The 24,076-nt window shown below is 62.6% G+C and overlaps 2 protein-coding genes across 6 annotated transcripts in view; one reads left to right on the top strand and one right to left on the bottom strand.

Annotated features, from left to right (window-relative positions):
* Positions 1-1,032: 1,032 nt before the first annotated feature.
* On the top strand, positions 1,033-22,796 carry NPEPL1 (aminopeptidase like 1). Of its 5 annotated transcripts, none has more exons than XR_009559215.1 (13): positions 1,033-1,252; positions 1,951-2,136; positions 2,691-2,861; positions 6,730-6,819; positions 7,269-7,350; positions 9,086-9,228; positions 13,888-13,965; positions 16,116-16,216; positions 16,936-17,059; positions 17,395-17,571; positions 18,038-18,148; positions 18,669-18,884; positions 19,424-22,796. XR_009559215.1 is itself a non-coding variant. In XM_060285806.1 (13 exons), the coding sequence occupies exons 1-12, from the start codon at positions 1,103-1,105 to the stop codon at positions 18,880-18,882; spliced, it is 1,533 nt and encodes a 510-aa protein (XP_060141789.1). In that variant the 5' UTR covers positions 1,033-1,102; the 3' UTR covers positions 18,883-18,884; positions 19,424-22,796. The 5 variants fall into 5 exon arrangements, 4 of the variants coding, with proteins under 4 accessions (XP_060141789.1, XP_060141788.1, XP_060141790.1 ...); XM_060285806.1 differs by having other exon boundaries at positions 18,763-18,884; XM_060285805.1 differs by having other exon boundaries at positions 18,669-22,796.
* The window catches only part of LOC115844503 (piezo-type mechanosensitive ion channel component 2-like), a 44,462-nt gene continuing 40,347 nt past the window's right edge, over positions 19,962-24,076 (bottom strand). The window contains exons 12-13 of the mRNA XM_060285340.1: positions 21,151-21,304; positions 19,962-20,731 (exon numbers count right to left, since the gene is read on the bottom strand). Of these exons, the coding sequence (XP_060141323.1) occupies positions 20,323-20,731; positions 21,151-21,304 (563 nt within the window). The 3' untranslated portion in view covers positions 19,962-20,322. The remainder of the gene's footprint in view (positions 20,732-21,150; positions 21,305-24,076) is intronic.

Raw genomic sequence — 24,076 nt, forward strand, 5'->3', positions numbered from 1 at the left:
TCGTACCTGAGCCGCAGTGGGAGCCGGGCACACTCACCATCCACCAGGTGCCCCCCACCCTCTAGGGGCCCCTCCACTAGCCTTCCCTCCTCAGCGAGGGGTGGGCTCAGGGGTCTTGTAAACCACTGGCTGTCCCTCCTCTCTCCCTAAGCGCGGTGGGAGGCTGCAGGGACAGCTTCTCGCAAAGGGATGGTCTGGCGAGGTGATGCCTGGGTTCATAACTGGCCATCCTAGAAGCGGCAACCTGAATGGACACCCAGTCCCCGGTGCCCTCGTTACATCCAGGACAGGCCTGGCAAATACTGGGGTCTGACAAAGGTTCAGGAACCCACTAAGGAGAAGGGGACTATGTACACTGCCTAGCATGCCAGGGGGGGCCTCGTGCGACTGGGAGCTGGCCCGAATCCAAGAATCACCCAGCCAGCCCAAAGGCGACAGGGTGTGGCGAGGGCTCCGGGAAGGGTCCAGCTGGACCGCCACTGCCGCTCAGAGACCCCTGGGAGGCCTGCCTCTCCTCGGGGCTGGGCTGGCTCAGGGCCCACCTAGACTGTGGTCTGGTGGACGGGCTGGGGTGGCCTTGAGGTCGGGCCTGCGTCTGCTCAGGACCTGCTGGAGCTCAGGTCCACTAGGGTCCGCTGGCAGCCTGCCGGGGCTGGGGGGCCCCTTCCCGGAAGTACCGTCTGGAGAACTGTTTCCTCACTAGCACGGAAGGACCCACCTCGGGACCTGCCCCAGGGTCAGGGCCTGCCACGGTCTGAGGCCTGCCGGGGCTTGAGGCCTGCCGGGAATGGGGCCTGGTGGGGCCGGGCCTGGGCCTACTGCCTGCGGTGCGGGGCCTGGCGGAGTTCGGGGCCCGCCACGGGCCGGGGCCTGCAGGTCCGGGCGGCCCCGGGCCGCCCAGCCCGGGCCTGCCCCCCGCCCCGCCGGCCCGGCGCCCCCTCGCGCCCCGGGCGGGCCCTGCACGTCTCGCGAGCGGCCCGGAGCGGCGGGGGAGGCGGGGCCGGCGGCCGGGCAGGGCCGGGGCGGCGCCGAGGCCCGGCCGGAGCGGGAGCCCAAGCGCGGCGGGCGCGGTGGCCGGGGCGGGGGGCTTAGGCCGGCGAAGATGGCGAGCGTGGGGCTGCAGTTCCAGGCGAGCGCCGGGGACGCGGACCCGCAGAGCCGGCCGCTGCTGCTGCTCGGGCAGCTGCACCACCTGCACCGCGTGCCCTGGAGCCACGTCCGCGGGAAGCTGCTGCCCCGGGTCACCGAGGAGGTGAGCGGGCCGCGCCGGCCGCCATGCGCCGCCCTGCCGGCGAGCGGAGGTCGGGCGGGGCCGGGCCGGCCGGGAGGCCGCGGAGGCCCCGCCTCGACCGCCCGGCGCCCCCAGCCCGCCCGCCCGCCCGCCGGCCCGGGCGCGCCCAGCAGGGCAGGCCGGCCGGCGAGGCCCGGGGCCGCCCGCCTCCCAGGAAGCAGAGGAGCGGGCTCCCGTCCAGCAGCCCCGCCCGGAGGCCGCGCGCGCCCCGCACCCACCCGGGCCGCAGGCTTGTGGGCAGAGCTGGCCTGTCCTTCGACCAGGCGCGAAGGAACTGCCCTCGAGGGGCCGGGCCCCGGCAGCCTGCGCGGCCCTGACACCACCTTCCAGAACCCTTGTGGCGGTGCCGCCCGCCCCCCTCCAGGGGCACCTGGCTGCGTCCCACCCCAGTGCAGGTTTCCAGCGTTTTTAGCAGAAAAACGGTCCAGCTTGGCCGTTTAAGTCCCCACTGTTGAATCCCACGAGGGTGGACGCGTGCCAGCGTACGCACACAGCGCTTATCTAGTGAGATGTGACACTTCTTAATTAGGGATCCTGGGTGCCGCGGGGAGGCTGCAAAAGGGCCCTTTTAGCAAGTGAGGCAGGCGTCTGCGCGCAGGGTTCTGGCCGGCGGCCCTGTAAAGGCTGGTGTCTGTCTTGTGTCTCCCCTTCTGATGCAGCTCTGGCAGGCTGCCCTAAGCACGCTCAACCCCAGCCCCACGGACAGCTGTCCCCTCTACCTGAACTATGCCACCGTGGCCGCCCTGCCCTCCAGGGTGAGCCGGCACAATAGCCCCTCGGCCGCGCATTTCGTCACCCGGCTCGTGCGGACCTGCCTGCCGCCGGGAACCCATCGGTGCATTCTGGTGAGTTCTTCTGAGGGGCTGGCCCCGCACGGGCCCCCGAGCTTCGGGTCGCTGCGTGCTGGCCTGTTGGCCGGGGCCTGTGGCTCAGCCCTCCGGACCGCAGAGCACTCCGGCCCACGGTATCCCCGGTGCGGATGATGCTGCCGCGACCGCACCGTGCAACCCCGGCCTTACCGCTGCCGGGGATACCGAGGGTCCCGAGACGGAACGGTCTACCCCAGATCAGATCTGAGACACAGACCCAGGCTTCCTGAGCCTGTGTCCGCTGTGCAGCGCTGCACGTCCTGCCTTCCTGTCTCAAGAGGCAGTTGTCCCCATCTGGTGGCTGACATTTTCTTCTCACATCGTGGGACAGTGATTCCGGGGAAGGCCCCTGGGATGATGGCTTTGCTGGGGCGTCTCCGTCCAGATTGTTTCCACAGTGGCCTCTGACCCAGCTGTGGGGCCCTAGCACTTCCTGGTGGCGGCTCCCATGGGTTGGGCCCTGGGTCCCATCCCCCTGCCCCAACCCCGCTTCGCTCCCCTTCACCACAGCTCCGCTCTCTGTGCTGCAGATGGTCTGTGAGCGGTCGGACGCCTTCGCCTCGGCCTGTGCCCTGGCCCGCGCTTTCCCACTCTTCACCCAACGCTCGGGGGCATCACGGCGCCCGGAGAAGAAGACCGTCACAGTGGAGTTTTTCCTGGTGGGACAAGACAACGGGCCAGTGGAAGTGTCCACTTTGCAAGTGGGTGTCTGGAAGTTCAGACCGGGGCCCCATGCCGCACTCCCCGCCACCCCCCAGCTTGGGCAGAGCTCTCTTTCCCACTCCCTGGGAGGACAGGACAGGGCTGCTGGCATTCCCGAGAAGGCCCCCGGGGCCTGTCCAAAGCCGGGCAGCGGGCTCCCTCTCCCCAGGTGGTCTCGTTCTCAGGGTTCGGTTCTGTTCAGCCAGTGTTGATCAGGCACGCACCCCGCGCCGGGCGCTTTCACGTTTTGATGCTGATGCTCCTGCCCGTGTGTGTATCGCGTTACCCTCATGGTGCACTTTTACATATGTTATTTCATTTGATCCTCCTTCGTTTGATCCTTTTGAGGCACGGCGAGGCTGGAAGTGATTTCCAACCTAGAAGTCTTCGTGTGGGCCGAATGCCAGCTTTCCCTCCCGTGGTGACCCTCCCAGCCCAGGGGTGCTGCGGTCTCACCCTCCCCACCTGCAGCCCCCGCTCCAACCGCCAGACTCAGGTGGTCCTTTCCCCTCCCCTCCCTCACCCGGCGCTCTGTCTCCAGCCCCTTGAGCAGCCCCTCATCCGCCCTGTGCCCCCAGGTCTGTAACTGCTCCCCCTCCACCGGGATTCTTTCCCCTAGGAGGAGACCATGTGCCTCATCTCTGCCCTCCTGAGACAGCGCCTCTTTTCTCTTCCCTTCACCTCCCATGGTCCGATTGCTTTGCCTGTCTTAACTCCCTTTCCCCCCTCAGCCCACCAGCATGGAGTTCGCCCACCCCCTTCCTGACATTGTTTTCCAAGGGCCACATCTGTCTGACTTGAGCACTGGTCATCCCTCCTTGAAGGGCACCCGCCCAGCCCTGGCCTGAGCCTTCTCTCCTCCCCGTACCTTTCCCGCCTGCCCCGCCCTCTCCGCATTCCCTTTGTGATCGCCACCCCCCACAACCGTGGGGGCATTCTGGCCTCACTCCCTCTTCTCTGGGTGGTTTCAGTGCCCCTGGGTTCCAGCCTGCAGTTGGACGCCAATGATCACTCCTTCCCTCCAGCTCCAGGGAGTTCCTTCTGAGTTCTGGGCTGGGGCTGGAGGCCTGAGCATCCTCTAGCCCCTCCAAGCCCCTCTCCTCCTGCCCTCAGCCACAGGGACTGGCTTCCTGCTGTCCCTTGGCCTCACCAAGCCCAGTCCTGCCCAGGGTCCCTCTCCAGGGCCCCTCCGGCTCTGGTTCTGCCTGGTCTCAGTCCGGCTTCTACCCGCATCCCTTCCTCGGGGAGGCCTGGCCATGCTGGCTAGCCCGGCCTCTCCCACACTGCCAGACCCTCTGCCAGCCGAGAGCCATCCGCACCGGACATGACGCATCTGAGTTTAGCCTCTGTTCCCTGCGCTGGAGTCAGAGTCCCCCAGCCCCCGGAGGGCAGGGTCCTGGTTCTGTGCATAATAATCCCCGCACCGGCTTTGTACGTGATGAAGGGTCTCCCCGGCCCCTACATCCCACCCGTCCTACTCTGCCCACCTGCACCCCACTGTTCTCTGGGACCATGGCGGCAGCCTCCTAACTGGCCTCGCTGCCTCCACACTCCCCCCTCCGGTTCCGCTTCCCACTACCTCACAACCAGGCAGGGGCCAGCGCTTTGCGAGTGCGTGTCAGGTGTCAGGCGCTGCTCCGCACACGTGTGCGCACACACTTAATTCTCACAGCTGCCCAGTGAAATGGGGTCTGTTAACTGTCCCCACTTTAGAGTTGAGCAGACTGAGCCTCAGAGATATTAAGTGACCTACCGGGGCCACGCCAGCAGGGGTGGAGCCGGGCTTGAACCGCGGCCGCCGTCCGCGCCAGCACGGGGTGGAGCCAGGCTTGACCCGCGGCCGCCGTCCGTCAGCCTCTTCCTCTTCTGTCCTGGATCGTGAGCACAGGAGTCTCTGACACCCCGGCTGGCCTTTTCCTCACCACGGGGACCACCTAGACCCCGTGTCTGTGGCCTCTCCTACCCTCCTCCTCTGTGGCATCTAATGGAACAATGTGTTGTGATTCTCTGCTGGACTTGCGTCCCTTGGGCATCTTTGAATTCAGAGTCTAGTGTGGAGCCTGGTGCACAGTAGGTGCCCCACAGACAGAGACCCTCACCCTCCTGGGGGAGAGCCCGCTGACAGGCAGCGGGGGCTACACGGCACATCTCTCATCTGAGCTGTCAAGTCTCTGCCTCTGAGGCTCCAGGGTTTAACTGCCTCGGGACAGCCTGAGAGGCGGCTGGGCTGCCGTTGTGGGCCCGGAGCCTGCCCTCCCGGTCCCTGCGGCGCTGGAAGAGGCGGCGAGGAACGGGGTGCCGTCCTCACCCCCGCCAGACCCACGCTGCGCCTCTCTCTTGATGTTGCCTCCTTCCTGCACAGGGAAAGGCAGCCAGGCCCTGGAGGTGGGTGCTGGAGGGCCAGGTGGGGCAGGAGGCAAAGCCGAGCGTCAGGGCTGACGCTTGGGGCCCACCTTGCTTTCTAAACCTCATCTCCTGCTACGTGGACAGCCGAGGGGAGAGGGGATGAACATGACCTCTGCGTGTGCACGTGCCCTGTCTGCAGTGCCTCCCGTGGTGGCCGGTGGCAGGCTCCTGCTGCCCTTTGGGCGCTGGGTCGGTGCGCAAGGCCGGTCTGTCTGTGTCCTTCCCTCCTGGCCCTGTGGCCAGAGCAGTGTCACATCAGACGACCAGGAAAAAGGGTGGGGGGCTGTGACACTCACATGGGGCCCACGTGAGAAAAACACCTCCCCAGCGGGCCCAGGGACCTTTTCTCCATTGGGAGGATCCAGAGAAGCTCCTGGAGGATATGGCCTTTGAGAAGTACCTCAAAGCGTAGCTGGGATCTTGGCAACAGAAGGGGAGTCGTTTGGTCTGCTCAGGCCACCATGACAACAGCCCACAGACGGGGGGCTTGAACAGCACGTGTTTAGGACGTCCAGGATCACGGTGGGTCCTGTGAGGGCTCTCTTCCCAGCTTTCAGACCACCACCTTCTTGCTGTGTCCTCTTTTTTTTTTTATAAATTTATTTATTTTATTGATTTATTTATGGCCGCGTTGGGTCTTCGTTGCTACGCGCGGGCTTTCTCTAGTTGCGGTGAGCAGGGGCCGCTCTTCGTTGCGGTGCGTGGGCTTCTTGTTGCGGTGGCTTCTCTTGTTGCGGAGCACGGGCTCTAGGCCCGCATGCTTCAGCAGTTGTGGCTCGCGGGCTCTAGAGTGCAGGCTCAGTAGTTGTGGCTCATGGGCTTAGTTGCTCCGCGGCACGTGGGATCTTCCCGGACCAGGGCTTGAACCCATGTCCACTGCATTGGCAGGCAGATTCTTAACCACTGCGCCACCAGGGAAGCCCGCTGTGTCCTCTTCTTAGGGGCAGTCATCCCATCATGGGGCCCCACCCTCCTGACCTCGTTGAAACCTGATCACCTCCTAAAGCCCCCTGATACCACCCCACTGAGGGTCAGGGCTTCAGGACATTCAGTCCATAACAGAGGGCAACACCTCCTCCTGAGAAGGGGGTAGGGGGTTGGCAGAGGCCAGACATAATGTGTGTTCAGAGGCAGGCAGGAGGGCCACCTGCCACCTGGATGAGGGGCGTACGTAGCAGGAGATGAGGTTTAGAAAGCAAGGTGGGCCCCTCGTAGGCCGGGCAGCCAGACTTGAAGGGTTCCTCTGATTCTGGAGCTGCGTTGGACTTTATGTAGACGGCTGGAGGGTCACGGGCAAACTTTTGCTTCCCTTCTACCTGCCCTCGCTCCCCTGGCGGCAGCCCTGCAACCTCTCCCGGGTGACGTGTGCCTCTGACACCTCTGGGCCCCTGGCCCTTGGATGAGGAGGGATGCCTTCCACCTGGTCCCGGGGCCCCAGTGACGGCCTTTTGTTTCTCCTAGTGTTTAACAAGCGCCACAGAAGGCGTGCGGCTGGCAGCCCGCATCGTGGACACGCCCTGCAATGAGATGAACACAGACACCTTCCTCGAGGTTCGTAGCCCTGGGGTCCTGCCAGGACTGGGATGGTGTCGGTAGACCCCAAGGAGAGTCAGGAAACCCAGGGCTGCAGGGGTATGGTCCACAGTCTCTGCACCTCGTCTGGGGAAGCCGCGGGCTGCTGCGGGCAGAGTCCTGCCGTCCACCCGGAGCCGAGGGGCCCCCAGGCCTCAGCTGAGGGTGGAGGGAGGGCAGAGCTTCCTCCCCAAGGCCCCTCGGCAGGACTCCAGCCATGGGCTGCAGGAACTCGCAGATTTGGAGGGGGAGCCGCCTCTCCTGGGTTTAATCATGCTCAGAGCCAAGAGTCAAAGCCACGGCATCACAGCCCATCCCTCTCCCACCGTAAGGCATCTGCTCACCCCTGGCCCAGGCCCTGGCCTCGCCCTGATTTAAGCCGTCTTCACGTGTTTGTGTGTTGTTGTTTTTTCCATGAACACGTCCAGGAGATTAAGAAAGTTGGAAAAGAACTGGGGATCGTCCCAACCGTTATCCGGGACGAGGAGCTGAAGACAAGAGGATTTGGAGGTGGGTGGGGGCTGGTCCTCGCAGATCCTGGCCTCAGGAGCGGCCCGGGGTACCTGGGTGGCAGGGGGGCACCAGGCTGCGTGGTGTGTCGTCCAAGCTTCACTCTGAAGGAACCCAGCCCGCGTCCAGCCCCGAGGCCAGACCCTGGGAAGCAGACCATCTGTGGGGGAGAGAGGAGGCAGCGATTCAGATTCTGATTCAGATCCTGGAAGCCTCGGGAGCCAAGGCCTCCCCCACCCACTCCCTCTGCAGCCTCCCACGTGCTGCCGTCCTGGCTGCCCGGCTCACCCAGCAGGGCCTTTCTGTTCCTCGAATACACAAGTTCACGTCTACATCAAGGCCTGCACTTGCGGCCCTTTCTGTCTGGGATGCTTTCCCCCGAGAGTCTCACGACAGGGCCGTCTTACCCTGCACGTCTTGGCCACCTCCTCAGAGAGCCTTTCCTCATTGCCAGGCCCGTCCTCCCCCAACTCCCAGGCGCTGAGGTGCGGTGACGACTAGGACAGGAGCTGGGAAGGTCACTGTCGTTGTTATCTGAGGCTGCAAAGCCAATTACCCCAGAAGGTAGCAGCCGAAAGCAACACGTGTCCCTTGTCTTGCAGTCCTGTGGGGGGGGATCGGGCATGGCTTAGCTGGGTCCGGCCCAGCGTCTCTCTTGAGGCTGCGGTCATCTGAAGGCCCCACTGGGGCTGGCCGCATGCTCCCAGCAGGGCTCACTCACAGCCCCGCCAGCAGGCCTCCGGGCCCCACTGGCTGTTCCTTGTCTTGTGGGCCTGTCCTTGAGCAACTTACAACATGGCAACTACTTCTCTCAGAGCAAGGGCTCCGAACAAGAGCCAAGAAAGAGCAACATAGAGGCAAGGTCTTCTTCTGTCACCTAATCTTGGGAGTGGTCTTGTCATCTCTGCCACACCCAGAGGCACTGAGATCTGCCGTCCTGCCCACACTTCGGGGAGGGGATCCACACGCCCGTGAATGCCCAGAGGCAGAATCTGAGGCACACGTTAGTGGAGGCAGAGGCCGTTCAGAGGCAGAATCTGAGGCACGCGTTAGTGGAGGCAGAGGCCGTTCAGTCAGAATCTGAGGGCACACGTTAGTGGAGGCAGAGGCCGTAGTCAGAAAGCTTCACGGAGGAGGTGACGTTGGCAGCGGGTCTTGCAGGATGAGTAGCAGTTTGCCAGGCAGCTATTACTGCCTCTTATCCTGGTTGCTACGGTTACTGGTCCGATTACTGGGGGACCGTGAGGCATGGGCTGTGCCCACAGCAAGCCACAGTTTTCTTGAGAAGATGGGGCCCAGGAACCAACAGTGAGGCAGTGGTGGGGGCGAGGTCGGGAAGGGAGGTACCTCCTGAGTGCACAGAGAGGTCAGGGAAGGGAGGGCAAGCAGGGGCTGGAGCAGCCTTGCAGAATTATCCAGAAACCACTTCATTCTGCAATCCTGTTCACGTCTTTCTGGGAATGATACAGTATTTTTTTTCTCAGCGGGTTTTCTTGCCTCACAGTACTTCGTGCAGAATTCATTTGCAGTCCCAGGGCAGTGAACTCATTTGCCTTCCCCGATCCCACACCGGCCAGGGGGCGGGAGGGGGCGGGAGGGGGCAGGGAGCTCTCCGGGAGGAACGTCCACAGGCCAGTGGCTACTTCGGGGGGAGAGCAGTGTTGCTGGGGGGCTTCCGGGAGTCCTCTGCTGGGTCCAGCCCGCGCCTCACTGACGTGTCCTGTGCTTTCCCTAGGGATCTACGGTGTGGGCAAGGCCGCCCTCCACCCCCCAGCCCTAGCCGTCCTCAGCCACACCCCGGACGGAGCCACCCAGACCATCGCGTGGGTGGGCAAGGGCATCGTCTACGACACCGGGGGTCTCAGCATGAAGGGGAAGGTGAGGTGCGGGGCTGGGGCTCGGGCGGGGCCGGGTGGGAGGGCCCCTTCTCAGGCGTCGGAGGAAGGAGCAAGGTTCCTGGGCCTCGGAGTCGGGGCGTCCAGGGGGGAGACAGTAGGGCCCAGTCCCCCGAGAAGCAGACGATTTCATGCCCACACTTCAGACAGGAGGCAGGAAACAGAAAATCTGGAGGAGAAGAAGGAAGGGGCCTGGGGAGACGCCCACCATCTCCACGACCGTCTGAGGTCCCCCAAGAGGATGCTTAGTGGTGGTTCTCACGAGACCTTCGGAAAGCAGACGCCCTGTTTAAAGGGAGGGGAGTTTGGGCCCAGGAGCCAGGCGCCTGGGAGCGTTGCTGGGAGGCTGCAAGTCCCAGAGTCTCTCTTAAGGGCGGCCCCTTCTCACGCCCAGGGGCCTGCCCTGCACCAGGAGCAGGGGGAGAGGTGTCTTCACCTGCTCATCCCACACGCAGGTGCTCCAGGCCCGGGCCGGGATCTAGGGGGAAACTGGAAGAGGAGAGTCAGCCATCCCGGAGAGGGAGCTTGTAGACGGCTGAGCACGAGCCAAGCTCGCGCAGGGAAGACACTGGCGACTGGCAGCCCTCGTGGCTCTCAGACGCGTCCTCTTGGCCCAGATGGTGTTTTAAAATCCGAATTCGTTACCAGCATTTAAAAACAGGAAGAATTCTCACAGGACTGGGTCTCGTACCTTTTGTAACCTCAGGGGACCTGGCAGCGCTGGTCGTGCGTTGGCACCTGGGGGCGCCCTGCTGGAGCTAAGCGGCAGCTGCCCCTGTGGGTGCGCCTCCTGCCTCCGGCTGGCGGCCGGTCCCGCCACTCCCTGTCGCTCCTCTGACGTCACACCCCAGGGTCAGCTGCTGTTTAGGGTAGGGCTTGTGCTGCTCCTCTTTGCACTTCTGTATTTGGTACCCAGAGTGGAGGATCTTTTTTTTTAACATCCCTCCTCTTCTAAACAACAAAGTTACTTTCAGGACTAATCGGGAAATGAAACAAATAATAAATGTTTAAAAAAACCAAACACCAGTCGTGAATTCCCCGATAGTGAATTCCCTTTTATTGAATTCCATACACATTATCATGCCAATAAAAAATTAAAAATGAATGTTATAGTACAAATAAAGAAAACAGTCATCCATTAACACTTTTAAACAGCATTAATGTGGGCTTACCTGGTGGTCCAGTGGTTAAGACTCCACCTTCCACTTCAGGGGACGTGGGTTTGATCCCTATTCAGGGAAGTCCCGCATGTCGTGAGGTGCGGCCAAAAAAAAAAAGAAAATAGCATTAATGTCATTTTTGATAGGAAGAAACTGACGCCTCCACGCTGTTCTCGCGTGGTGATGCGTGCCAGCATCAGGCTCTGCTGCCAGGCCTTAGCTTCTGGGGACTTGTCAGTGACTTTATCAAAATTGGTCATCTTCACATCTTTGTGTTCACTAGACAGAGGTGCCAGGTTGGTCAGTCTGTGTTCACTCACGGTTGATCCAAAACAACACAATTCATTTTAATTTTGAAGAGTTTCTATCCCATGAAGCAGCTGATACACAAATACTCAGGGAAAGTCTCCAACAGTAGGGTCCCTCAGCAGAGACTGCTAAGAATCCCATTTCCCAAGAAACTCCCCAAATTGGTATAGCAGCCATGTCTCCGGTCCTTTGAGATCAAGTCCAGTAGCTTTCAGACGTCTGTGGAGTAAAAACATTTTAAACACCACGACTCCAGTGGTTCCCCGAGACTGAGGGCAGCGAAGAGGCTCGCTGCTCCCTGGGGTTCGCTCCGAGCGCACCATCCGAGGGCAGGAACTCGCCATCCCAGGCGCCGTGGACGCTGACCGGCCGGCCGCCTCCGGAGCCCGCCCGACTCAGAACCAGGGCACCTCGCGGGGTCTGTGCCACCGGCAGCGATGAGCATCCGTGTAGGACGGTGTTGCTGGAGTCAGTGTTGTAGGAGTGAACATAGGTGGATTTGAAGCTTTTATTCACGTGATTAGGGCTCGCTTCAGCCAACAGCAGGAGGAATATTTTTTCCACTGATGACAACAGGCAGACTGACTTCTAGTCGGTTTATTACCATTTTAAATTCTCTGCAGATGATGAGCCCCTCTAGCTGCACCTGGGGCTGGCTACCTGCCCACACCCTTGACGAGGGCTCTTGCCCTGAGTTCTGGGGGCAGGATTTCAGGCTCATTTGGATGGTGGCTTGTTGGAGGGCAGGAGTGAGAAGCAGGGCTTCCTGGAAATTAGTCATTTTGCCGGTGGTACCCTCTCCCAGTTTTGCAGGAAAAACCCCGGTTTTCAAGGCAAATCAGGATCAGCATGAATTAACAGGTCTCGAGTGTGTTAGACTCAGGACCCCTTCCAGTCTTAACAAGTATTGATTCCAAAGAGATTTTGCTTATAAGGGTGATGTCTGCTGGTATTTACCCTACTAGAAATTAAAACTGGGAGATTTTAAAGATATTTATTAATTCATTAAAAAATAACAATATGACCCCATTGCATACCATTGTAAATAATACAGTTTTATGAAAAGAACTGTATTTTCCAAAACGAAAACAAATTACCGAGAGGAGTGGCAATGTTTTACATTTTTGCAGCTCTTTAATGTGTGCCTTAATAGAAGACAGCTGTGATCTGCATTTAGTCTGTTGTGATCTGTTTTGGTTGAAATATAAAAAGAAAATCTGGCCTCAGTCCTTTTGTAGTTAGAGAAGGGAGAAGCATTTTAGTACCCTCTTCAGGTAACTCAGGACATTCTTCTTTGCTATTACACCAAAACTCGACAGGTGGGAGCTTCTGAAAGGTTAGTTACGATGTGGAATCTGAAACCACGTCTGTGAGCTTTGGTGTTCTGCTACGTTGAAATCTGCGGGGTCTGTCTTGAACTTTGAATGTATGATTATAATATCACCCATGATGTGGGTCATTTGGAAAATATTGTTCACAGAGTTATGCGGAACCTCCAGATTTTGACACATCTCATTCTATAATATTTTTAAAAACCATACTCGTTAATATCACCATCTAGCTCATGTAGAAAGGTGAGTGTTAGGAAGCCCTCATGGAGGCAGATACAAGTTTCCCAAATTCTGGTTTTTGCTTGGCAGCTCCGAGTTTACCACTGGCACCAGGCAGTGCCCGGTGCCCTCCTGGAGGCGAGAGGCTCACTTTGATAGTTTTTGAGAAAATGTCTGCAGATACCTGAGTCTAGACCCCCAGCACGTGTCCGTGGTTCCTCCAAGTACAACGGTGTTTGCAAGAACAGAGAGGCTTGCTGAGCTCAGGAAGGACTCAGTGCCCGCTCCCACTTGGGCTCCAGCCGACCCACCGTGACCGACTGCCGGGCGTCGGGGAGAGAGAGCAGGGCCTTCCCGGCACCTTCCGTCTCATCACAGACAGTGCTGGGAACAGCTGTACTGCACGGCTGAGATTTTGAAAAGTTAATCGTTTACTGCTTCAGCAAGAAGACTCGAGTGAAATGAGCAGTGCCTTAGTTCCCGGAAGGCCTGGAAATGAATCCAGTGACCAACAGTTCCCGTGGGGCCCCGGGCCATGGCTCCAGCCATCACTGCCCCTGCCCCATTGGTGCAAGTGTCAGCCTACCAGTGACCAAGGCGTTACCATGGAAATCATTTCTCTTATAAAAACAGGAACGACGGGTGGGGTCCGAGAAGCTGACACAGTCAATTGAGCTGCGTTTTTGGTGGGACATCTGTTCTGCCCGTGACGGGGGATCACGGGCTTTCAGGGACCATCTCGAGCCATTTTCTGTGTGGCCATTTTGCAAGGGGTTTGATTCTAGGTCTGAGGCCCTGTTTTTCCATTTAAACAATCTTGTGGTTTCTTGCAGATTAGGTCAAAAGAGATGGCTTATTTTCAGTAGTGCTAGCTGAGTCATTTTCACTCAATTGGAAAAGCAGCTCCGTTTATATCTAAAGATACTTTCCATTAAAACTCGAGGCTCACGTAATCCAATAAGGGTTGAGAAAAATCTCTTGGCACCTTTCAATCCCAAATCCTTACATCCGATGACCTGTTGTTAATTTAAAATACGAACCTGTTAGTACCGGTTAGTGTTGGGAACCTATGGAATGTAAAAACGCGTACCTGCTCTCAGCTAGCCTAAAGAAAATCGTGTTGCCTCTGGGGCCGGAGGGCGCCTTTGTCTCCAGTGATCCTCCCATTAGACCCGTCACCCCAGAGACGCCAGCTGGGGCGGGTGGCAGGTATCCTCAGGGTGGGGGTGGGATTGGTGACGTCACAGTGACTGGTGACATTTGGGAAGAGCTCCCATTAAGCCGGACGGGGCGGTCAGGGTAGGGGGACTTGGTCATGGCCTAGCCAGGAGCCAGGCCACGGCGAATCCGGCAGCTCTGGACGTCCCCCCCTCCCCCTCCCCCCTCGCAGAGTTCCCTTCAGTAACTCCCAAAGCTCTGCTCGAGCCGGAGGCACCCTGGCATCGTTAGCCCTTGCTTCCCGTTGCTTCTAGGGGACCCCAGGCGACCAGTGGCGTTTCCTGGGTTCTGTGGGCACCAGGTCCTGCACCTCCGGGGCCCTGATGTACGGGCTGCGGCGGGGGCCCTGGCGCTGGGGGGTCAGCATCCGCTCACCTCTCTCTCGTCCCCCTGTGCCACCCACAGACCACCATGCCAGGGATGAAGAGGGACTGCGGGGGCGCCGCGGCCGTGCTGGGGGCCTTCAGAGCCGCCGTCAAGCAGGTGGGTGCGGCCCCATCCTCCCCTCGCGGCCCTTCTCCCCAGAGCGCCCCCCCGCGTCCTTCCTGAGCCTCTGCAGCCCCCTGGCCCCTTTCCCTCTGCACCCCAGCTCTGGGCCCCTCGGGCTCCTCCACCCGAGCCCGAGCGTGTCACCTTCGCCTGTGCGTCTGGCTTCACGGGTCCCCGCTGAGTTCTGAGAGCCTCGCCCGTCCGGACCGAAACGGGAAGGGTGCCGTGGAGCAGACTGCCCGCCCGGCCTGCCCGCCCTCACTCGGGGTCCGGTGCTCAGGGTCGGGGTCTGGGGAGGGCCGGGCTGCTGTTTGGAGGAGGGGGCCCGGGGTCGGCCCTGGAGTAGCCTGGGTGGCCACTTTGAGCACAGACGTCCAGGGTAGCCGGAGGGCCCCTCACTCCCCACCCAGGGCACGCCAGGCCTCGTGGAGCCCAACGATTGGAACCAGATTCCTGAGCCAGAGGAGCCTTGTTGGGGGGGCCAGCAGCAGTGGCTGCTCCCTTGTACAGGGTGTTTATCCAGCAAAGGGGGGTGGGCGCACACCGGCCGTCCAGGGCCACTTACCTCTCAGTGTGGCTCCTTCGGGCGCTTCTGAGAAGCCCGGCCCTTCGTGTCACCAGATACAAGCTCTCCTTCCCCACAGACAGGGGCCACCTGAGCAGCGTGGCTCCCGGGGTGGACGTCCAGTGAAACGATTTTGGCAAATGGTTTCTGCCCAGGCACCCCCGAGAGGGGAGCAGGAAGTCCGGGAGGAAGGAGGGCTCGGCCTGCGTCCCGACGGTGCCGGGGGGCCTCCCTAGGAGGGAGAGCTGCGGCCACGGCACCGACCCCCCAGGAGCAGCGCGTGGCCCCCCCCTCTGCGGAGCCAGGGGTGGGGTGGGGAGGGGGTCTTGGCCCTCGTCCCCTCGCCCTGCTTGGCACACGCAGGCCCGGCCTGGGGGCCGCACCCAGCTCACCTGCCCGCCTGGGGCCCTGCGGGCTGAGCCGGGCCCGCCCCCTCGGTGGACGAGCTCGACGGGGATGCGAGGGGAGAGGCCCAGCCGCGGGCGGCCGCTGCTTGTTGTCAGCTCGTGGGGGAGTGTCTGGGGAGCTCACGTGGCCACGCTGCCCGGAGTCTTTGCTGAGGGGCCCGGGTGACTGCCCGTGGAGGGTCTGTCCTGGCCTCCGGACAAGCCGGCCGGGAGGCGCCGCAGCAGGTAGACCCGTGCTGTGTGCAGGGAGCTGCTTGGCAATTACCGCCGATTCATCAGCTGGCGGCCGTGCGTGGTCTCGGGACCCCTCTGGACCCTCCACCGCCAAGCGTGCTGCCGTGGGGTGCTGGGGGTCCCCACCCCACAGGGGCCGAAGCCCGGAGGCTCCACTTGTAACTGGTTTTGTAAGGAAAGGAGCGGGCCTCAATACGAGCCTCGAAACGCCTAACGACGGAGACGGGTCGTAACCCGCAGAATAGAACAAGTGTCCCCGCGTCACACGGGCAGGCACAGTCACTATTCACAGCAGAATCCCGGTTGCTTACGGTACAAGTGACAGAAATAGAAAACCACCATGTGGCAAACAGCAGTGTAGTAATTGTCTCAGGTGAGAATGACCCACAGATGCTAAAACCAGAGGTGAGTGTGGTGAGAATGGGAGCGAGGAGGTGAGTCCACGCAAGGGCTTCTGCGGTGGGACACGGGGGCAGGGGTCACTGTGTCCCCGTGGACTCCACCGGGCAGGGACGGCACACACGACCTGAGGGTAGGCACAAGGAAACGCCAGAGACAAAAGGCCAACCTCAGAAGCCCGCAGATCAGCAGGTGTGTGGTGAGCGACCGTGACCGCTGGCCACCCTGTGTGGGCGGGAGACAAGGGCTGAGCGAGGCCCCTGGGGAGCGGCCGGGCTGGGACTCAAACCCGGCAGCGCAGCCCTGCTTCCGGGCTCCACGCTGCATTGCACGGACTTTGGTGGTGGACCCCTGGCCTAGAGCCCGCCGCCAGGACCGCGGGGAGTGCCGGAGGCTGTGCTCGCCGCTCCCTGGACTCCTGTCTGCCTGTCTGTCTGTCTGTCGCTGTCCTGGTGGGTCAGAGGGGAGTTCCGGCCCATCCTTGCCCCACCGCCGGCACCCCCAGACTGTACCTGGAGCCTCCGCCCTTGTCCCTACAGGGTTTCAGAGACACCCTCCATGCCGTGTTCTGCCTGGCTGAGAACTCGGTGGGACCCGGCGCCACGAGGCCGGACGACATCCACCTGCTGTACTCAGGAAAGTAAGGCCGACCCCTCCCGCCCACCTCACAGTGCCTGCCCCCCTCAGGTTGTCTCTGTTGTTGGAACTCGTGGCCCTTCCCAAGACCGGGCTGGCAGCCCTGGCCACGCCCAGCTCACCCCGGCCAGGGCCAGACGCAGTGGGGAGGACGCCCTGTGTCAGGAGCCCCTGGGCAGCAGCCGCTTGGTCCCAGGGTAGCCGCGAGCGTGGCCGTGTCGCTGCGCGAGGTGTTGGGCGCCCCGCAGGGGCTTGGGACCCACCCTGCCTTAGGGGGACAGGCCCTTGCCGACCTTTTGGCTTACCGTCCTTCGGGTGTCTGAGGCCTGCACCCCTAGACCCCCAGCTGGGGGGCCCTCCCTGCATCTCCTCCCTGAGATCAGCCCTTGGGCTACTCCTTCTCAGCTGCAGGAGGAGACACTCGAAAGTCACAGCAGGCAGCCTCTGGCGGAGCAGGTGGCCCAGGGTTCAGAATAGCGGAGTCCGCTCGCCCGCCCGCCCAGCCCTCCCACGGGCGCCTGTCCCCAGGGTGACCCCGAGAGACGCCGCCTCCCCTCACTTACCCAGGCAACCCTGTTCTCCCGTCTGACAGATGAGGAAATGGAGGCACGGGAGCGGGGGGGGCGGGCATCGCTCCGGACCCCCTTGCTCGTGGCCCTGGCGCTGCGTTTCTGTCGGGGACAGGAAGGAGGGGCTCTCAGTGGGGTCTCGGCCGCACCCTAGGACTGTGGAAATCAACAACACGGACGCCGAGGGCAGGCTGGTGCTGGCGGATGGCGTGTCCTACGCGTGCAAGGACCTGGGCGCCGACATCATCCTGGACATCGCCACGCTGACCGGAGCTCAGGTGGGGCCCTCAGCAGCGGCCCCCAGGAGCCGGAGGCCACCTTGACTCTGAGAGGGGCGGGGTCTGCTGTCCCTTCATCTTCGTAAGGGGCCGGAGCTGGCCCATGGGGCTGGCCCATGGGGCTGGCCCATGGGTGCAGGCGCGCAGGGCCCGAGGACCACAGCGGGAACGTCAGGGCAGGACAGGGACCGTCCCCCAGGTGGCCGCGCTCAGGCCTCTCTCGCTGTCTTGCTGCCTCACTTTCTGTTGGCCCCTCTTCTGTCCTGGGTGTTCCCCACCACCCCGACCTGGATACCCTCCCCGCCGGCTCTCTCCATCTCTCCCCACGTCCCCAGGGCATCGCCACGGGCAAGTACCACGCGGCAGTGCTCACCAACAGCGCCGAGTGGGAGGCGGCCTGCATGAAGGCCGGGCGGCAGTGCGGGGACCTGGTGCACCCGCTCGTCTACTGCCCGGAGCTGCACTTCAGCGAGTTCACCTCGGCCGTGGCAGACATGAAGAACTCAGTGGCGGTAGGTGTGGAGCAGGGCGGAGCGGGGTCAGAGCGACCCCGAGAAGCAGCAGCAGGGCAGGGCAGGGTACCCCCCACGAGGCCCCAGATTCGGGCTCCGGTCGGGGGAGGGGAGAAATCGTCCCAAGTGGGGACGCGCCGCTCTCTGGTCTCGCTGCCGGCGTGTCCGCTCGGCGGGCGCCGGGGTGTCCTCCCCACTCCGGGCTCTGCCTCCGTCGCCCCCATCAGCTCTTTCGCTGGCGCCCCCCTCGCCTGGCGTGAAGGCAGACCCCATAGCCCACGGGCACGGCCCTCGGGGTCACTCTCTGCCGCTCCCCGCGTGGTCGCTGAGGACGGTGGGGTGGAGCGGGTGCGGGGCATCCAGCGAGGGCCCAGCTGGACGCAGCCCCGAGGGCGCTCTGGGCGAGCCCCTCCTCAGCGTCCCCGCCGCTGGGTGCCGAAGGGTCACGGCCGTCCCCCTCCCCCAGGACCGGGACAACGGCCCCAGCTCCTGCGCCGGCCTTTTCATCGCCTCGCACATCGGCTTCGACTGGCCCGGGGTCTGGGTCCACCTGGACATCGCTGCGCCCGTGCACGCCGTGAGTCCAGGCCCCGGGGGTGCCCCCGCCTCCCCCCGTTAGGACTCACTTGGCCGGCCGGCCGCTCTGCTCCCCTCCCCGGCCCCTCCTCACCCTCTCTTGCGTCCAGAGCCCCTCTCTGGCTCCAAAGCTGCAGGCTGAGCTCATCGGAAACATTGTGTGTGAGGGTCACACGGCCAGCTGTGGTCCCCCTGACCTCTGGCCTCCTCATCCCTGGGAACAGCGTGGCTGCTGCGTGGAGTCCGTCCCAGCCGACCCATCCTCGGCAGGAGGCCCAGGGCCCTCGGTCTCGCCCTTTCCCACCCCAGGGAGACGGGCTGGGGGCAGGGAGCCCAGGGCCGTGTCCACCAGCCCGTTGCCCACCGGCCCGGAGTGTAGCGGGACAGAGAAGGGGGCCGTGGGGCATGTTGGGGGGCAGACGCCCTGGTCCGGGAGCCAGGAGTCCCCACCCACACCCCGGCCGCGGTTTGCCGAGCGGCTGTGGCTCGGCCGCACGTGTTTCCACTGCCCTCGCCCACAGGGTGAGCGAGCCACGGGCTTCGGTGTGGCTCTCCTGCTGGCGCTCTTCGGCCGGGCCTCTGAGGACCCTCTGCTGAACCTGGTGTCCCCGCTAGGCTGTGAGGTGGACGCCCAGGAGGAGGACGTGGAGAGGGACTCCAAGAAGCGCAGGCTCGTGTGACGCGGCTGCCCCGCCCGGCGGCGCTGGGCTCTTTACCTCACTTTGCACTGATTAATTGTAAGCAATTGGAAGATTATACCTTAAGATGAACTTGGGTTTGTTCTGTTTTTAGTTGTCGTGGTGACGGAAAGGCTCCTTCTTGTCAGGCTTAGGAGGCAGCTCAGGGTTTGGCGGGGGCCCCGGGGAGGGCTGTGCGGGCAGCAGTGGGCTTGTTTCTGTTTGATTTGCCGCCAGCTTCTGCAGACCGCGCTCCCTGCTGGGGCCTCCGCACGACCCCGGGCCCCAGGACGCGTGCGCGGCCCTGACGCTCTGGGCTGCGCGGCCCTTGTGTCCACGGTGGGTGCCGTGGCCCAGTCTCCAGCTGGGCCCTGTGCGTGGCACCCACATTACAGAGAGCCCAGGCCCGTGCTCCAGCCAGGGCTGCCGCTGCCTCCAGGCAGCCCTGCCCTTTGAGAGGATGGAGGTGACTTACTTCGGGGACCCAATTTTATGGAGCAAGAGGAAGCTCTACTCTGGCTCCTTAGAATTCACTGGGGGTGGAAGTAAATATGGCTGAACCACATCACATTTTTGCCTCCGTCTCACTCTCTCTCCAGCCCGTTTTAGAAAGCAACCCTGACGCCTGCCCATGGGCCTGAGGCTCCGGGATGCCACCACCTTCTCCCAAACCAGCATCTGGCTTTGAGATGCAGCTTGTCAACCTCGTTTTTACAGATGAGCACCCTGGGGCCCTCGGGTCCAGGCCTGCACACAGCCTGGGCCATCTTGGATCTGAGGGTTCAGAGCGTAGACTCCTCGGGCTCTTAGGGCTTTCCCACGACCTGCAGTCTGCAGGGAAGGCTGTCCCGACCCCCCGAGCACATCACGAGGCAAGTGTTGTACGGGTTCAAGTGAAGGTCCCCCCCGGGCATGTTCCTAGGTGCTGAAGGGCCCAGTCTGGCCAGGTTTCAGGGAGACCCCTGACCTGGGCCCAGCGGAGGAGATCGGGGACTCGGGCCCCACCCGGCATGGCGGCGGCTGCCCACGCCTCCTCTGCTGGGGACGGGAGGGCGAGAACGTGGCTGCAGGACACTCGTCCCCAGGCTGTGCCCTGACAATCAAGGTGACTCTTTCTGGGTTTGGTCCCAAGCATGTATTTAATGACTGCCTGCTGTGGGCACAGCCCCGCCTGGGAAAACCATGGCCCACGTGTTAAGTCGCAGTAGTAGTGGTCACAGGGTGCTCGGCGGGCCACGCTGTGAGCTCAGGGAGGCGCGGGGGCCGGAGGGGCCAGGAGCCTTCACGGGTCATTAGCGTGCTTAATGGTCTTGAAGGAGGCAGCTCGCTCCAGCTTCCCCCGAGAAGCCCTGGAGGAGCCAGAGATCACCGAGGTGGCCCAGCTCCTCCTCCAGGCAGCTGGCACTGTCCCCCCCCACACCCCCCACAGAGGCTGCAGGATGCAGGGTCAGGGAGCCGGGAGGAACTGAGTCTCCCTTGTGTGGGCACAAAGGCGGCCTCAGGCCCGGGGACTCAGCTGGGGAGCAGCTGCAAGGGCTTGGCATCGGGGGACCCAGGGCTGAGGCAAAGACCCTGCTTCTCGAGGCCAAAGGGCCTGAGGACGTGACGGCTGCTTCCCATGGCCCCTCTGGAGCCCCGGCAACAGGGTGGCTGGGGCCGGCAGGCGCCGCTGCGTCCACTTGATCGTGGTCTCGGGCGAGCGGTACAGGAAGCTGAGCCTGGCCAGCAGCTTCTGCTCCAGCTGCAGCTTGCCCAGCTCGCGGACCGGGAAGACGGCAGCGCAGAGCCCGAGCACGTGGACCACGTCGGGCAGCTGGTCGTACATGATGGACCGGGCGATGCCGGGGAAGTGCTCGTGGATGAACTTGGCCGCGACCATCACCACCGACACGTAGAGCCCGACGAGGCTGGGTGGGGGGCGGCCGTCAGCGCCGCTGTCCCGGGAGAGGGGTCACAGCCCCCGACTCAGCCCAGCTGGATAGGGGCGCAAGTGCTAGCTGCTCACGGCCCCCGAGGCCTCCTGTGGGTGGGTCTGGGGTTCCAGCCCCCGCCTGGGGTTGGAGGGCGGGGGTGACGGGCACCCGTGGAGCGACACACGTTATTACCCTGCACACAGGAATGAGGGACAGGACGGTGGGAATGTCCCTTTCTGCTAGTGGCTTGTGTGACAGACAGTAAACCACCATCTTCGTATGTTTCTGAGGCCAAGGGAACAGGGACTTGTGCCCCCCCCGGGGCAGTTCTGGGGTGCAGGGGTGAGGAGGGACCGGAAGGTTCTGAAGAGCCCAGGGCACGAGGCAGGTTTTTAGAGCCGGGGGAGCCTTACCTGTATCCCGCCAGGAAGTCCAGTCTCCGGGGGCTGACTTTGTCGTGAAAGATGACCAGCTCCATGTCCTGGCCGCAGCCCCGGCTCTGGTCACAGCCTGGCCGCCACTCCTGGACACTCGGCCGCCGGGCTGGCCGTGAGGGCCTCCGCCGGCCTCAGCTGCTGCAGCCGGACTGTGGCGTTGCAGAAGACGACCAGGCGGTCCACGTCCCAGGACCCGTGGGAGTGGGCTGTGCAGGAGACACAGCATCAGGCCCTGGGGACGTCTGCAGGCTCGGGAAGACCCAGTGTCACCCAAGGTGACCGGGTCAAGGAACTTGCCTCGGATGGGCCCGAGATGGACGTTCAGGGAAACGAAACCTCTAACGCTCTCCGGCTCTCCCCATACGCAGTGCAGCCTGGCCCTGCACCCGAAATGCACCCCTTTTTCCTGCCTTGTTCAGGGGCCCCCCACCTGGAGGCCCCTTCCCCAGCCGGCCCCTAGCAGTGCCTCCCGATGGGCCGGTGGTTGTGGTCTCCCTGGAAGGCTCAGCCTTGTCCCCTGGTGCACACTGATGCACCCCCTAAGAGCTCTCGGGGCCCCCAGGAGCACATCCGCGACCCCGCCAGCCCCCTCCCCCGGTCCACGTTGGTTGGGTTGGCATCTGCTGCAGGACACTCTGCCCAGAACCTCTGTTCACACTGTTCCCTGGCAAATTGATGTTCAGCAGTTGTTTATTTGTTTGTTCCTTAACAAGAGGTTGCTTTGGTTTGAGATTCAGCAAAAACACACGCCGCCTTCTGCTTCCTCTGCATTCAGGATTCAGTAAATTAGCTGTTCTCCAGTTGGCTTCGGGGCCTCGCCTCAAATGAGCCTCCCGCAAGCTAATGCGTTTAAAAGCCTCGGAAAATTACCAGGCAGCACGCACGCGACAGACAGCGTCAGCCCGCGAGCGGCTGGCTCAGCCCTGCGCCCGACCCCGTCTGCCCCAGCAGCGCCATCTGAGGCCGGGCAGGGATGTGAGGGCGGGACGGGCCCTTATCAACTTCCAGCCGGGGGGCCTCTCTGTGGTCCTGCGAGCTTTGGAGATGAGTCCAGGGAGGAGTCTTCAGTCAGGAAAACAAAAGAGACGAGAATGCACAGGCCACTTCACAGTCACCTGCAGTTAGCATAGTTCAAACACCAGGGGCCTCCGTCTGAAGCCGTGAGTTCCTATTGGCTGCGTGAGAAACTCTGCGGGGCTCAGACCCCCCGCCCCCTCCGCGAGTCAGCTGAGAAAGTCTCCCCAACTCCGTGACCGTGGCCTCCCTTGAGATGCCTGACTGTCCCTTTCTTCTAATGGGTCGGCTGAGTTTCTGTGGCGTCCGCGAGCGTGCTTGGTCCAGCGTGGGGATGGCCTGAAGGCGGCTTCCTCGGCCAGCAATCTGTATTAAGCGCCACCTGTATGCACCCGTGAGACACGCACTCCTCTCGTGGGGTCCTTCCCAGCCTGCAGCCCTGGGGGGCCAGCTTCTAGCTGGGGAGCCAGAGCTGGCCTGTGGGAAGCTGGAGGTGGGCTGCCCCCGGCACCCAGGGGGCCTGAGCTGTAGGCGGCTCGCAGGCCGGAAGCGGCCCTCAGGCCCACCTCAGACACTCACTTTCTTGTACCAACCATGGAGATGTCATTAGCAACTAATAAAATAGTATCTTGTAAGCAATTTGCCTCGTTCAGGGCACATTATCTTATTCCCACCCCGGGGCACGGAAGCCAGTGTGTGTGCGTGCGCGCGCGCGCGTCAGGCAGGCGGGAGATTCAAGCCCAGGGGGCCGGGCTCTTGCTGCATGATTTCCGCCTTCCGTCCAGAGCCCTCTGACCTTTGGCAGCCCTCCCCATAGTGCAGGGCGCGGTAGGCACCCGTCCATGGAAGAATGAGGTGAGTCCACAGATGCGCGAGGCCGAGGCTGGCCAGACAGAAGCGGCCAGTTCACAGGGCCCGTCACCGGCCAAATGCCCCCGGAGCTCTGCGTGCGGCCCCGGGCTCTGGGCCTCAGTTTCCCCATCTGTCAACTGGCCCTGGACCCTCTGGCCTCCTGTGATCTGAGAGGCTGGATGCTGAGTGTGCTGCTGAGGGGCTCCAGGCCGGCAGAACTGGGTTCAAACCCCAGCCCTGCCTGTTCTGTGGCTTGAGAGCTGGAGCGTTAGCCGGTTACCTGTGTCCTAGGGACCCCATGCGCCTGGGGAAGTGCTGCCTAAACAAGGAAAGGCCCGCACACTGCCGCCCCCGCCCGTGCCCGGCGCGCAGAGGGGACACTTACACGGGCTCGCTCCTGGCGAGGCTGAGCCTTTGGACCAGCTGCCCCGTGTCTCCGCGTCTGTGTAACACCCCGTGTGTTTGCCGGATGCTTCCACGGTCCTGACCAGAGACACATTCCTGAGGGTGGAGGGAAAGGAGACACGATGCTGAAAAACAAACCAGCCAGGGGCATGGGGCAGCTTCCCTCCCACCTGGCTGCCAGGGCTCCCTGCTAAGATGGGCTGAATGACCCTTGTGTTCACCTGGGGCCCCTCAGTCCCCGAAGCCGGAGGAAAGGGTGACAAAGGATCCTGCCACTGGGGGAGTCTTCACCAGGCAGCATCCCCCCTCTGCCCTCTGCCCTCTGCGCGCCCTTCCTCCACGCGGGCCTCACTCAGCCCTGGAATTGCACCTGGGCCGGCGCACACGTCTCCCACTTGCCCCAGCGCACCTGAGCATCATTTAAGGCCTAAGAGGCCAGCAGGCATCAGGCTTGTGGTCCTTGTGCTCCCAGCACCTAGAGGCTACTGTGAAGTTGCCCAAGGCGGGTGCTCAGCACAGGAGGACGGTGGACACGGCCAGCCTGTCCCGGCCCCTCACTGGCCCCCGAGCCTCAGTTTCCCCGTCTGAAGGTGGGGAGGGAAGGGGTGCTCCAAGTGGAGGTACAGCAGGT

Source organism: Globicephala melas, chromosome 15, assembly GCF_963455315.2.
Source record: "Globicephala melas chromosome 15, mGloMel1.2, whole genome shotgun sequence".
NCBI lineage: Eukaryota > Metazoa > Chordata > Mammalia > Artiodactyla > Delphinidae > Globicephala > Globicephala melas.

What these genes read in the sequence shown, in the direction of transcription:
- NPEPL1 (XM_060285805.1), top strand. Translation starts at nt 1,103, where the DNA reads ATGGCGAGCGTGGGGCTGCAGTTCCAGGCGAGCGCCGGGGACGCGGAC. An exon ending in GAAGACAAGAGGATTTGGAG is followed by an intron (nt 7,351 to 9,085) that starts GTGGGTGGGGGC and finishes TGCTTTCCCTAG; the next exon opens with GGATCTACGGTGTGGGCAAG. An exon ending in TCAGAGCCGCCGTCAAGCAG is followed by an intron (nt 13,966 to 16,115) that starts GTGGGTGCGGCC and finishes TTGTCCCTACAG; the next exon opens with GGTTTCAGAGACACCCTCCA.